At 47.2% G+C, this 15,523-nt stretch overlaps 1 protein-coding gene across 4 annotated transcripts in view; it reads right to left on the bottom strand.

Moving 5' to 3' along the window:
- Positions 1-15,523, bottom strand: part of LOC144595229 (paraspeckle component 1-like) — a 102,174-nt gene that overhangs the window by 36,527 nt on the left and 50,124 nt on the right. For 3 of the 4 annotated variants that reach the window (XM_078402453.1, XM_078402454.1, XM_078402455.1), the window contains one exon: positions 2,294-2,466. The exons of the other annotated variant lie outside the window; for it this stretch is intronic. In XM_078402453.1, coding sequence (XP_078258579.1) covers positions 2,294-2,466 — 173 coding nt within the window. The remainder of the gene's footprint in view (positions 1-2,293; positions 2,467-15,523) is intronic. 4 annotated transcript variants of the gene reach the window in all.

Here is a 15,523-nt window from a genome sequence, read left to right as displayed (position 1 = left end):
TTCCGTTACGTATATCTCCACCTTCACCCCGTCTCTCCTTAAACATTTACCTTCCATGTCTGCACTACACCACCCCTCTCCCTTCATTCCTTTTCCACATTCTCAAATCTCATCCTGTCACTTAATCCAAACCTTTTTCCTTTCAAATTTATCTTCCTTCTAGCCTTCCCAACTGCAGTTCCCTCCTAGTAACTCCAACATTATTTGTTTTCCTCGCCTCTTCTTTATATTTATCTGTTTTCCTACAAATCATGCTTCCCACTGGGTTTTTTTGCAACTCCAGATACAATACTTTTTCTTCCATTTCTCTCTTTTTCTGCCTGACAAGGATACTGGAAAAGAGAATCAGGCATAGTTTCTAACTATCACTTGCTTTTCCAGGAATGCAAGCATGCATCTCTGAAAATCTTTCAATAGATATTACCGATTAGTCAAGGCAAGCCATGACTATGATTTCCCCCCTCTCAGTGTACAGACAAACAAAGTAGAAGTAGCTTTGGGAGTAAACAGCCATCCTTTGAAATACTGACGAAAATTTTCCAGCTGGAACAGAAAATTTCCAGGAGTCAATGCAGATGTATTTCCTGACAAGAAACTGATTTTGAATTACACCAGTTTCAACTGAAGGGAGTACAGCATGGCAGTGTGAAACAAAAGTAAAACCATACAACATTCTTTACCAAAAGATTTTGGACTCAATTCTTAAATCATGAACAACATTAAGGATTATCTCAAAATGGACACTGATGGCCATGACTGCAACAAATTAATAGAAATGTTAATATAATATGGATTGAAATAGCTTTTAAAAAAACTATACAGGGATAATTAGATCACAAAGAGGTAAACTCCGAATTTGTTAACAATTAAGACTGGATGTCTTTCACTGATTCATGCAAGCAATATTCGCAGCCCTTCGCTTGTAAATGTTTTGTCCTCTGCAATTTTAATAATAAGATTAACTTTACTTCAGGAGCATGTAGTTCAGTTCCTAAAAAAACACTAAATCTGCCCCAAAGCGGAAAAAATTACTGTGAAACTAGTGTTGACAGAAGGTGGAAATGACACTTCCTCAGCATGTTTTGACCCAAATTCTAATTCTCGGTCAATACATTAAGGTACTAGTCACAGTTCACGTTATGATGATATCTACCTGTTTGTACTTATATTTGGATCATTTATACGTAACATTTAAAATTGTACTGAAATTAATACTTCAGGAGTGAATGCAGTCCATTTCAATCATCTACATTTTTTCATTTTGGAGGCAAGATGGGAAATGCAACCAAATAATTCTAGTTTTCAATTTTGATGAGAAATTTGTCTAGGCTTTCATTCTCTGCATCAAAATCAAAGTTGAAACAAGGTACTATCTAAACATGTCCCAAATCTGCTGAGAAAGGATTGGAGTATATATATTGAAATTTCAGTCTCCAATGTGCATAGTTCTGTATGTTTTAAATTCTAGCCCAATAAACTTAAAATACGCAATGATTTTGAGAGAGTTTTTTAACACAAGAAACGTATGCTTACATTTTCAAAAGTTTGGCACATTGGGCAAAACAAAGACCCGATGTCAGAGCACTAATTGCTAATGGCAAAATTTAAAACTTTGCTCGCAAGTTCTGTGAATTAAATTCAAATCGAACTTAATTCTTGTTTTAAAGTGGTGCAATATTATGGTGAATAATTTAACAAAACCCCTTTGGAAGGTAATATTAGAATCTTGCCTTACTAATTATCATAGAAAATATAACCAAAATTCAAATTGCCCTCTAGTCCCTGACAATATGCAATAGATAGTAATGTAAAGCCATTATGATTTGTTTGATATGGCCTTTAAAAAAATCTATTCACTATTACAGATTAACAAAAGCACAAAATTCTTAGATTTCAATCTATTTAAATTGGCAATGTCCAGAAGCCAACTGAAATACTAAACACTGAAACCTAACTTTTATTGTAATGATAACACCATAATTGCCTAATTAATAAGCATTATATACCTTTCACAAACTTAATATTATGCAATTGTATTATTATTCAATAATTTCCAATCTCTGCATTTAGGTGTAAAATCTTAACACGCCAAGCCATCCATTTACTTTTAAATTGTACCCACCAATCTATACTTCCTTGACGTTCTAAGTCTGCTTTCTATAAAATGTGCTGAAAAAAGTTTACATAAAGTATATCGCACTTTATTGCATATCATGCCATACTGTGCTAAAGTAAACACACCTTTTTTGTACTAATTAAAATGACAACATACATGGATGGTTTAATACATTACCATTGTTCCACTGTTGTCTCCCAACATAGGTGCTCCCAGATTTGCAGTTCCCTCTGGGCTAATGGCTGGGACGGGTCCCATTGTTGCACCAGGCATAGGTCCACGGCTGTTCATGTTCACACCCATAAGTGGAGCAGGGCCTTGGATGCCAGCAGGAGCTGGGCTATACGCATCTATGCAAAATAGTTGGTACTTAGATCTAGCCTAGATCTAAAGTTTGATTCCAAGGTAAAAAACTGGATTGTATATTTGCAGAATTTTTTAGTAAATAAATGCAGAAACATGCTTATTTATTAGACTGACCATGCAAGGCAACTACTAACCAAATTTAAAGCCTGCAAAAAATGTTCTTTGGGACTGTACAAATTCTATTTTACTGAACACTAAAAACATTTACACGTAAAGAACAAAAATCTATTAAGTTTTCCACAAGAGAATTAGTATTAATGAAAAACAGTATTTGGTTTGGATATATTTCACAATTAAAACTGGAAAAACAAAATAGATAACTTCAATAAAGTTCAAATAAACATTTCTAACAAGGCCAAACTCTATTCATGATATTATGGATGCATTCATTTGGCTGTAATGAAATGCATAAAATTCTGTTTAAATCTTTAATTTTCAAAAATAATATCTCCAGTTCTACAAGTATTAGAAAGATCTTTGCCAAGACTTAAACAAGAAAATAATTCAGTTAAATTTGAAGATCAGGAATTTGAACTAAACTTCAAGTTAAAATTTACCACCAAACGCCTCCGGAACGAACACTTGAAGCCGACAGGGCAAAATTTACAGAATGTAAATAGAACAATTTCTTGAAGTGAAACCTCATGGTTCAATGGTGCATTATTTGTCACATGTGAGATTCTTTTTGTATATTTACACACGCGGGCACCGCCATATTTTGGCGCCATTTCTAAAGTCCGGTCTGCCCGTGCACTTGGTCTACTGGAGAAGTTCCCAAGAATCAGACTTTCTGATACCATCTTTGGCGATGATGCATGGTTAATTAGTAAACACGTGCTAATAGCGCCATCAGCTAAGTGATAACAATGTAAGAGAATTTTATATGCACCAGAGTATGAAATTAGAGATACAAATGCAAAAATCATGTAAGTGATACAAATAAACTAGATTAGAACTTTAAATTAAAAAAGTTTAGCAATAAAAACAACCATCTTGAGGAATTTGAAATAACCCCCACCTTCCACTCAGCCTTCAAGAACGATCATGTGTTCTGCAGCTGCGGCTCACCGGCAGTCTCTCCGGTTTTTTTTGTGTTTTTTTGTCATTGTTGATGTTAAATGTACGTTTTGTTTTATTTTTAATTCTGTGTATGTAGGGGGGTGGTGGGGGGGTTGGGGGAAACCTTTTTTAAATCTCCTCCTCAACGGAGATGCGACTTTTACCGTGTCGTATCTCCGTTCGCGCAACGGCCTAACAACGTGGAGTCGGCGGCCTCCAGCTGGGATCGACCTCGAAGACTCCGGTCGCAGGGCCTGGACTTACCATCTCGGAGGTTTCGGCCGTGGGCTCTGCAGACCGCAACATCGGGAGCTCGCAGGTCCCTGGCTGGCGACCGGCTTTTGGGAGCTCCAGCCGTAGCAGCTTCGACCGCCCCGAAGCACGAGGCACGATCAACCCGCCCGCAGGCCCTTCATCGCCCTGCGTGGCCCGGCCGCAGCACTTTACATCGCCCGGTGGGGGCTCAGGACTCTCATCGCCCTGCGTGGCTCGGCCGCGGCATTTTCCATCGCCCGGTGGGGGCTCAGGACTTTCATCGGCCTGCTCGGCTCGACCCTGGGACTTTCCATCGCCCGGTGGGGGCTTCAAGGGGTTGGGAGCCTCGATCGCCTCGTGGCGCCACGGGAGAAGAACGAGGAGGAGATAAGACTTTGCCTTCCATCACAGTGAGGGTATGCCTAGAGCAATCACTGTGATGGCTGTTTTGTGTAAAAAATTGTATCTGTGTGTCTTGTGTTCTTTAATGTCTACTGCCGGACCCTGACGTGAGAGGACGCTGGCGTTGATTATTCGCCGCTTTTCCGTCAGGATAGTTTGTCTGTTTGTCTGTTTGTTTCTATGTTAATTGTATTTGTAAAGCGCTTTGTGCATGTGTTAAGGCGCTATATAAAATAAATATATTATTATTATTATTATTATATCGAATGGGTTTGGAATAGAATTAGAATAAAAGGGCTTAAGGATAAAGTTGCCAATAAGACTCGTTTCAGAGAACTGAACATTTAGTCCGCGGAAAATATTACAAGGGAGAAAAATGTAGATTAAGGAACTCAAAGTAGCAAGAAATACTTCACTTTAGCAGAGAAAAGTAGCAAAAGACAATCCTGGAAGTAAAGACCACAGAAAATTGCTGACTCCAAAGTCATAAAGTCCTTTGCTGGTCAAAGAACAATATGCATTCCACCACTTAAGTCTATATCTCTGCAAATGCAAATAGATGAACAATATGCAGGTCTTTACCACAAATGGATACATTTTGTTCAAACAAGTAGTAGACAAGATCACATGTGGAATATTGTATTGAGAGCTAGTCGTCTGCTAAAGACATATGCAATTATATGCAATATATAACAAAGTAGTGGAATTTTCTGGTTTGTATCCCAAGATTGTGGATTTTCCATATGAGCAAGGATTAAGCAGATTTACCTACATTTTCTTAGATTTAGAAAAATGGATGTGTCATCTCGTTGAAATGTACAACATTTGCAGGATTGTTCGGGGAAGTGCAAACCAGAATCCCCAAAGGACTGTTGAGAAGAAGCCAGAGTGTTAAAATAAAGTTAGCCCTTCAGGATAAAGATGACAGCATCCCCTCTGCAACTAGATCCTTGACTTTCTGATCCACAGGCTAATTGGCAAAGAAGGGGGTAAAACATCCTCCCTGACAATTCTCAACACCTGTGACCCACAAGGCTGCATTCTCAGACCCTTATCATACATCCTGTACACTCACTATTTTGCAGCCAAATTCTGCAGTAACCCAGTTTACAAGTTTATAGATGACATCACGGTAGTGAGCTGGATCTCAAACAATGGCAAGACAGAATACAGAAAATTAATTAGTAGCATGGTGTCAAGACAATAACTTCTCCCTCAATGCCAGCAAAATGAAGGACATGATCATCAACTTCAAGAAGCAGATTGGAGTACACACATTGTTCTGCATCAATTGTGTTGAAGCAGAGATGGTCAAAAGCTTCAAATTCCAAGGTGTAAATATCACCAACAATTTGACTTGGTCCTACTATATCAACGATATGGCCTAGAAAACACATCAATGCCTCTATTTCCTCAGAAGACTAAATTCACCAATGACTCTTTCGAATTCTACAAATGCACCATAGATACATCCGATCTGGATGCATAATCACAGCCTGATATAGCAACTGTTCTGCACAAGACCGCAAGAAACCAGAGCCGTGGAGCAGCCCAGTAGAGCCCAGTCACCAACAATGCTTTAATTTCAGAGATACGTTTCCCCATTAGTATTCAGAACCAAAAACAAATGAACGAGCAAGATATTCATGGATACAAAAGTGGGCGCCACAAGATGTCTGCCTCGGCAACGGTCTGTCTTCGTTTTTTCCTTCTTTTGTGTTTTTAGTTTGTTGTAAAACGTATGTTTTAGTTTATTTTTAGTTTTGTATTATGCGGGGGGTGGTGGGGGAAGCTTTTCTTGTCCCTTTCCTCGACGGAGATGCGACTTTTTCCGTGTCGTATCTCCGTCGGCACTGCGGCCCAACATCATGGAGTTGGTAGCCTCTTGTCTGGGACTTCTAGAGCTCCAAAACCGTGGAGTCTGCGGGCTTACCATCTCGGAACGGGTGATCCTTTTGCTAGGGGTCGGCCTTTGGTGCTCCAACCTGCAGGAGCTGCAGACTTTAACATCGTGGAGAACGCCGTCTCTGCTGAGAACGCAGTCTCTGGTGAGAGACTCCAAGCCGCAGGAGTTCGACCGCCCCGACGTGGGAGCTCGATCGCCGGCTGCGGATGGTTCAATTCCCCAGACCGATTGCCGTCCATCACAGTAAGGAACGTGGAGGAGCCGCTGTGGTGGATGTTTATGTAGTGTGTCTTGTTGCATTTTTGTTATGACTGTATAGCGACCAAATCCCTCGTATGTTGCAAAACATAATAGACAATAGGTGCAGGAGTAGGCCATTCAGCCCTTCGAGCCATTCAATGTGATCATGGCTGATCATTTACAATCAGTACCCCGTTCCTGCCTTCTCCCCATATCATATCATATATATACAGCCGGAAACAGGCCTTTTCGGCCCTCCAAGTCCGTGCCGCCCAGCGATCCCTTGACTCCGCTATCTTTAACAGTTCTATCTAGCTCTCTCTTGAAAGCATCCAGACAATTGGCCTCCACTGCCTTCAGAGGCAGAGAATTCCACAGATTTACAACTCTCTGACTGAAAAAGTTTTTCCTCATCTCCGTTCTAAATGGCCTACCCCTTATTCTTAAACTGTGGCCCCTGGTTCTGGACTCCTCCAACATTGGGAACATGTTTCCTGCCTCTACCATGTCCAATCCCTTAATAATCTTATATGTTTCAATAAGATCCCCTCTCATCCTTCTAAATTCCAGCGTATACAAACCTCGTCGCTCCAGTCTTTCAACATACGTCCTTCCTCAAATTTGGACCAAAACTGCACACAGTACTCCAGGTGCGGTCTCACTAGAGCCCTGTACAACTGCAGAAGGATCTCTTTGCTCCTATACTCAACTCCTCTTGTCGTAAAGGCCAACATGTCATTAGCTTTCTTCACTGCCTGCTGTACCTGCATGCTAACTTTAAGTGACTGATGAACACCCAGATCTCTTTGTACTTCTCCATTTCCTAACTTGACACCATTCAGATAATCTGCCTTCCTGTTCTTGCCACCAAAGTGGATAACCTCACATTTATCCACATTAAACTGCATCTGCCATGCATCTGCCCACTCACACAACCTGTCCAAGTCACCCTGCATCCTCATAGCATCCTCCTCACAGTTCACACTGCCACCCAGTTTTGTGTCATCTGCAAATTTGCGAATGTTACTTTTAATTCCTTCATCTAAGTCATTGTAGCGCGTCGATAAAGGCCCGAAATAAAGGCAAGGAGCCAGGTATTTCGGGAACGTTATATTTTATTGTACCTCGGTTATCAGACGGGTCGAGTCTGCCGGAATGGCTTGGCGCCCAAACCGTGTCCAAAGACGTACAGGTATGTAGGTTAATTGGCCGGGTAAATGTAAAAATTGTCCCTAGTGGGTGTAGGATAGTGTTAATGTACGGGGATCGCTGGGCGGCACGGACTTGGAGGGCCGAAAAGGCCTGTTTCCGACTGTATATATATGATATGATATGATGATATACCTGGTCCCGGACCACCTCCCTGGACTGGTCCATTCCCGTGCCGAGGGGTCGGTAGAAGTATGGCCCGACCCTTGGGAGCCGCCACAGTACCCCCCCCCCCAGAACCGGAGGCACGAAACGCACTGGTGGTCGCACAACCCGACCGGACCGCGTACGGTAATCGACCGACAGAGGGGCCGGCGGAGGCACAGTTGGAGGGACAGGTGGTGGGACCCGCAAAGGGGGGCGACCTCGTGGCCGAGGCTGGGCAACCCGCACCGGTTGGTCGATGTCTAAGTGGGCCGGCTTCAGGCGGTCAATTGACACGGCCTCCGGCCGGCCCCCCAATTCCAAGACAAAGGTTGTCTGTCCGTGCTCCAGCACCCGGTACGGGCCCTCATACGGCCTCTGGAGTGGCGTCTGGTGGGCATCACGGCGCAGGAACACAAAGGCGCAGTCCCGGAGGGCCGATGGCACGTAAGGGCGGAATGTCCCATGGCGGGACGTCGGCACGGGTGCGAGCTTGCCAACTCGCTCTCGGAGGCGCTGTAGGGTGGATGAGGGCGGTTCCTCTCGCCCCGGCAACGAGGGCACGAACTCCCCGGGCACCGTGAGCGGGGACCCGTAGACGAGCTCCGCTGAGGATGAAGCCAGGTCTTCCTTGGGCGCAGTCCGGATGCCCAGCAAGACCCATGGTAGCTCGTCCATCCAGTCGGGGCCGGCAAGTCGCGCCTTCAGCGCTGCCTTCGGAACCTCTCCACCAGGCCGTTTGCCTGCGGGTGATAGGCCGTGGTGTGGTGCAGCCGCATGCCCAACAGGTGGGCCATGGCCGACCACAGTTCGGAGGTGAACTGTGGCCCCCGGTCCGATGAGATGATCACCGGCACCCCAAAGCGAGCAATTCAGTGCGCGGCCAACGCACGAGCGCATGTGGCTGTAGATGTATCGGCCAGTGGTATGGCCTCCGGCCACCGCGTGAAGCGGTCCACCACAGTGAGGAGGTGGGTGATGCCCCGGGACGGCGGGAGCGGGCCCACAATGTCCACGTGCAGGTGGTCGAAACGACGGCAGGGTAGACTGATCCCTTGGAGTGGCGCCCGGACGTGGCGTTGAATTTTTGCCGTCTGGCACGGAATGTAGGTGCGGGCCCAGTGGCCAACCTGCTTGTGCAGACCATGCCACATGAACCGCGCAGCTACCAATGCGATCGTTGCCCGGATGGATGGGTGAGCCAGCCCGTGGACCACCTCGAACACCCTCCTGCGCCACGCGGCCGGGACGATGGGGCGCGGCTGACCTACCGACACATCGCATAGTATCGTCGTTGATCCGGGGCCGAGGGGAACATCCTCAAGGCGGAGGCCAGAGATGGCAGTCCGGTAGGCGGGCATCTCCCCGTCCGTTAGTTGGGCCTCCGCCAGGGCAGAATAATCAATGCCGGGTGCCACTTCTAACACGGCATTGATGGCAGGGCGAGACAATGCGCCGGCCACCCGGTTTTCCTTCCCCTCGATGAAGCGGATGGAGGTGGTGAATTCCGATCTGTAGGCCAACTGGCGCTGCTGTCGGGCGGACCATGGGTCGGAGACCTTTGCCAGGGCGAAAGTGAGCGGCTTGTGGTCCGTGTAAGCGGTGAACGGGCGGCCCTCCAGAAAATAGCGGAAGTGACGAACGGCCAGGTACAGGGCGAGTAGCCCGCGGTCGAAGGCGCTGTACTTCCTCTGGGCGTTGTCGAGGTGCCGGCTGAAGAAGGCCAGGGGGCGCCAACCCCCGTCCGTGAGTTGCTCCAGTACGGCACCAACCGCCAACTCTGAGGCGTCCACCGTAAGGGCTGTCGGGGCATCCTCCCGTGGGTGAACCAGCAGCACAGCCCGAGCCAGGGCCTCCTTCGCGCTGTCAAAGGCTGTTACCGCCTCGTCGGTCCACACGACGGTCTTACGCTTGCCCGCCAGCAGCTCGTATAGCGGCCGCATGATGTGGGCCGCGGATGGCAGGAACCGGTGATAAAAGGCCACCATGCCGACGAACTCCTGCAGGCCACGCACCGAGGACGGACGGGGAAACCGGCGGATGGCGTCTACTTTGTCCGGCAGGGGAACCGCTCCTTGCGAGGACACACGGTGGCCGAGAAAGTCGATTGTGGCCACGCCAAAGCGGCAGTTGGCGAGGTTTATAGCCAACCCATGCTCGCTGAGCCGCTGGAAAAGCTACCGGAGGTGGGCACAGTGCTCCTGTCGCGAGCGGCTGACAAATAGGAAATCCAGCCCGCAACACACGCCGTTCATTAACCGCTGAAATGACTGCGCGGCGTTCTTGAGGCCGAACGGCATCCGTACGAACTCGTAGAGTCCGAACGGCGTGATGATTGCCGTCTTGGGTACATCCTCCGGGTGGACCGGGATCTGGTTGTATCCTCGCACCAGATCCACCTTCGAAAATATCGTGGCCCCAGCCAAATGGGCGTTGAAGTCCTGGATGTTGGGCACGGGGTATCGGTCCTCGGCGGTAGCGACGTTCAGCCGCCGATAATCCCCGCAAGGCCTCCAGCCCCTGTTTGCCTTGGGGACCATGTGGAGTGGGGATGCCGATGGGCTGTTGGAAGGGCGGACGATCCCCAAGGACTCCATCGTGCGGAACTCCTGTCGTGCCAGGCGTAGCTTCTCAGGCGGCAGTCGGCGTGCTCGTGCGTGGAGGGGTGGGCCGGTAGTCGTTATATAATGGAACACCCCATGCTTGGGGGTCGACGACCGGAATTGCGGGGCCATAATGTCGGGAAACTCCACCAGAACCCGAGCGAAATGGGAGTCCACGGACGACAGCGGGCGTATAATGGGCTCATTCAGCCGCAGCGCAATGGGCTCCATCGTGGCGGAGTGGACCAAGCGCTGCTGCCTGACGTCCACGAGGAGAGAATGAGCCCGCAGAAAGTCGGCCCCGAGCAATGGCTTTGAGACGTCGGCGATCGTGAACTGCCACGTAAAATGACTGGCGCCGAAAACGATGTGGACCGTGCGGACGCCATAAGTCTGAATAATGCTCCCATTTGCCGCGGTGAGGATGGGCCCCCGCTTCCCAGAACGAATGTCCAGCGGCGAAGGGGGCAGGACGCTCAGCTCCGCCCCGGTATCCACGAGGAAGCGGCCCCCGGAGCACCGATCCCAGGCGAAGAGGCGGTGAATCTGGCCGGCCACCGCGGGGACTATTGGCAGCCGGCCCCGGCGTTTCCCGGAAACGTGCATGGCTGGCGGCATTGTCGGGCTGCCGCACCCCAGCGCTGGTGGTAATAACACCAGTACCTCCTGCTGGTGCTGGCTGGAGCCTGCTGGTGTGGGACTGCAGGTACACGACCCGCAATGGCCACCGGGGGCGATCTCGCAGGCCTCCGGGACGTAGCTGTCACTCCTTCCACAGCTCCCCCGCCCGACCGGAGAAAATCGGGCGCTTGTCGAGTGACGTTTAGCACACTGACGTCATCACGGCGCGCCGCCCACAGCGCTTCCGCGCGCCTGCCGAGGGCCCGGATGTCTTCAAAGGAGGCGTCTGTGAGCTGCAGGCGAATGTCGGCCGGCAGCAGGTGCAGGTACGTGTACTCGAACATCAGGCACGGTCTGTGCCCGTCGAGTAACGCGACCATCTCCTTCAGGAGGCTAGATGGGCGCCGGTCACCGAGGCCTGGCATGTGGAGGAGCCTTTCGGCCCGCTCCATTCGGGTTAGCCCGTAGGTTTGGAGCAGCAGCTCCTAAAGGGCTTCATATTTATCGTGGGCCGGGGGGTCCTGGAGGAACTCCGTTACCTCTTCGGCCGTGTCCTGGTCAAGGGCTCCCACCAGGTGGAAAAAACGGGTGTTATCCACTGTGATGCCCTGCAGCTGGAACTGGGCCTCCGCTTGGTAAAACCAAACGCGAGCCCGGGTGGTCCAGAAGGTCGGGAGCTTGATTCCTACCGCGTCGACAGTTGGGGCCTGGTCGGCCTGCGAGCCGGATGGGCGGTCGGCTTTTGCTTTTGTGCCCATCCTAATGAATGGACCGTCGAGGTCACCAATGTAGCGCGTTGATAAAGGCCCGAAATAAAGGCAAGGAGCCAGGTATTTCGGGAACGTTATATTTTATTGTACCTCGGTTATCAGACGGGTCGAGTCTGCCGGAATGGCTTGGCGCCCAAACCTTGTCCTTATATACCTGGTCCCGGACCGCCTCCCTGGACTGGTCCATTCCCGTGCTGAGGGGTCGGTAGAAGTATGGCCCGACCCTTGGGAGCCGCCACATCATTAATATATATTGTAAATAGCTGCGGTCCCAGCACCGAGCCTTGCGGTACCCCATTAGTCACTGCCTGCCATTCTGAAAGGGACCCGTTAATCCCTACTCTGTTTCCTGTCCATACTTGGCTAATAAATTACCATTATGGTGGATGGCATGCCGATCATGTGGGCTGCCATGTCCTGTATGGTGTCCAGTTTTGAGTGCTGTTGAGGGTGTACTTGCCCAGGCAGATGGATGGAATATCTCCCAACTTGAGCCTTGAAGATGGTGGACAGGCTTCGGTAAGTTATTAGGAGACGAGTTACTTGCACCAGGATTCCAAACCTCGGACCAGCTTTTGTAGCCACATTGTTTTCAGGGGTACTCCACTCCATTCTTAGTCAATTGTAACCCCCAGGGCACTGATAGTGGGGGATTCAGTGATGGTAGTAATGCCATGGGGTTTGAAAAAGTACCACACAGATACCTGGATGTTCTCATGATTGATAGTCATTTCCAGGGGCTTGTGTAAATGCCTTTTGCCACTTATCAGCACAGACTTGGATTTTGTTCAGGTCTTGTGCCTTTGGTCGTGGACAGTTTCATTATCTAAGTTACCACACTGCAATCAGCGAACGTCTGACCTTATGATTGAAGGAAAGTAATTGATGAGGCAGCTGATAATTAGGCCTCGGAATAATACCCTGAAGAACTCCTGATGAGATGAGTATTCTGTGGAACTGGAATCCTGCATTCATACTAGTACAATTTCCAAGAATGTGAGACTAATCCCGATGGATGTAATTACCAGAGCTAGTTAACAATATAATTACACATACAACTGTCATAAGCAGGTAGCTTGTCAAACACCGGCCAATATGAAAAAAGGACATGCAGGAAAATAATTTGGAAGAAAGGACCAAGGCATCAAACAAATGTCCTGTATCTGACATCAAAATAGAAGTCACAATGCACACACCAGAATGGTGGAGTACATAAGGTTCTATTAACCAGTGATTAAATGTGATTACTCATAACAAAGACACATTTATTGGAGAATTCACAGGAATAAAAACTTGCCAGGTTTCCAGGAGTCAAAAGCCAATATCCCGAGCTAATGCAGAGACAGAAGTTGCATTAGTGAGGACCTTCCAGAATTCCCCGTATTCTAAGTCTCAATGGTGAATTATGGCCCAAAATCAATGGGAAAACTCCAAAATGCACTGTAAAGATGTGTTTACAGATAATAAAAATCTATATTAGACCCAGTCAATAAAGGGTGAAGCAAAACAAGGCAGTTATCAATTCCAAGTGAAATTCACAACCAACATATTTCTAAAATTTGAGTTGAGAGTAGTAATGCAAAGGTGCCTGTAAAATTAAATTTAAACCTTGAATAATAAAGATTATTATTAACCATAAAGGACAAAGCAAAGATGTATTTAAGAATACAATTCAATCCCACCAATGCTAAATCTAGATTAAACATTACAAGCTTAGAAATTAATGTTGCTGTGCTCTACTTCCTTGAGTGAATACCAAGCACAGTGCACACAGTAAAATTCTTGGTATCTGTGCTGTGGACCCATTTTACTTTAAACCTTTCAAATAAATCAAAGGTATTTAATATTCAACGTAATTACTCCCATCACACCACGCTTCTCCCTCCTTCCCAAACAGAAGATTCCAATGAGAAAAAGTACCATTCTTTGGTTATTTAGGAAATTGGAAGATGTCAAATTAGTGCAGGATCAACCATGATGTTACTGCATGGTAGTGAAGGCACAAAGAGCGAAGTGTGTGAGCCGCCAGAGGTTTAGAGATAGCACTTAGCAACAGGCACTTCAATCCACTGCAGTTGTGCATATTGGTACCAAAGATATAGGTAAAAAATGGGATGAATTTGTGGAATTAATATAGCAAATTAAGAAAGAGGTTAAAAAGCAAGGCCTCACAATAGGAGTGATCTCTGGATGCCCTGTACTAGTGCAGGCAGAAATCAGATGGGCCAAATGAATGTATGACTGAGGAACTGGGTGAGATTCTTTGCAGGTGAAGGGACGGCCAACTAGCAGGAGACTTTTAAAAGTACGATAGTATGAGTTCAGGGACAACATGTTCCTGTTAGGTGAAGTGCAAGGCTGGCAAGTTTAAAAAACCCTGATTGAAAGAGATAGACACCCTCATCATCAAAACGGTGGCATATATCAGGTTTACGCAGTTGGGATCCACATAAATCCCTAGAAGTATAGGAGGGAAATAAAGAGGCAAGGCCATGGGTTAGATTGGGCAGGCAAAGTAAAGGAATATCTAGAGAATTTACAGGTTCATTAAGACTAACATGGTGGCTAGGGAGAGAATAGATCTCCTTAAAAATCAGCATGGCTATTACTCAACCCACAGGAGATGGGCAAGATCTTTAATGAATACTTCCTTCAATTCTTACTGGCATGAAGGTTATAAAGAATTACAGCAGGATCTTGATGAGTTGGGCAAGTGGGTCAAGTAATGGCAAATGGAGATAAATTCAGATAGGTGCGAGGTGTTGCATTTTGGAAAGTTAAACCAGAGTAAGACTTTCACAGTGACCGCCGATTGGCCCTGGGGCTTGTGGTAAAACAGAGACTGAGTACAAGTACAAAGTTCCAGGAAAGTGGCATAAAAAGTAGATGGGGTGGTGTTACGCTGGCCTTCAGTCAGGACATTGAATATACGAGTTATGTTGTACAAACATTAGCAAGGTCTGTGCACAGCTTTTGTTACTCAGCTACGGGAAAGACATCATGAAGATGGAAATAGAACAAAGAGGATTTACAAGAATGTTGTCAGAACTTGAGTTATAGAAAGAGGTTGGGCAGGCTTGGAGTGCAGTAGACTGACCGTACAAAGTTTATTAGGGGTATACATGCCCTTGCATACAGTCATTATCCCAGGGAAGGGGAATCAAAAGCTAGAGGACATAGATTTAAGGTGTGAAGGGAAAGATTTAAAAAGGGACCATAGATGCAACTTCTTCCTGTAGAGGGAGGTGCCCTTGTAGAACGAGATGCCAGAGAGAGCGGTTGAAGCAGACACAAGATATTTGGGCATGTACATTGATGGGAAAGGTTTCGATGGATATGGGCCAAATAGTACGCCTTAGATGGGCATCTTGGTCAACATGGACATGGTGCACCAATGCACCTGTCCCCGCATTGCATGACTCTACAAATCTAGATGGCCTACTTGTGCTTTTATTTATATTAAACTGAGTCAATTACATTTTGACTATAATTTTGTACAGATAAACTGGATGACAAGGTTAAGCATCTCCAGGCCCACCACCTATTATCTGATAACTGGTGGTCTGGCACCTCCTTTAATTCAGACAAAAGTATGAGAGCACACTTGAAAGTGTCGTTGCCCCCCCCCCCCCCCCCCCCCCCACCCCAAGAAGTCCCCCTGTAAACGTGGCATCTTGGCCATGTGGAGCGGCTAATCTCGAACTCGTTGAGTTTTCCACGTGTTGGGCAGGTCAAATTTGCCCCTAGTGGCCAGGGTTTTGGATTTTCGGCCCAGCTGGCATATCCATTCCCTTAGCCGACTTTCGCAGATGATTTTTCAGGCCAGGATTTT

This window comes from Rhinoraja longicauda, chromosome 7, assembly GCF_053455715.1.
Source record: "Rhinoraja longicauda isolate Sanriku21f chromosome 7, sRhiLon1.1, whole genome shotgun sequence".
Taxonomy (NCBI): domain Eukaryota; kingdom Metazoa; phylum Chordata; class Chondrichthyes; order Rajiformes; family Arhynchobatidae; genus Rhinoraja; species Rhinoraja longicauda.
The sequence above is the reverse complement of the archived record's forward strand: the minus strand, read 5'-3'. Positions and strand labels throughout refer to the sequence as shown.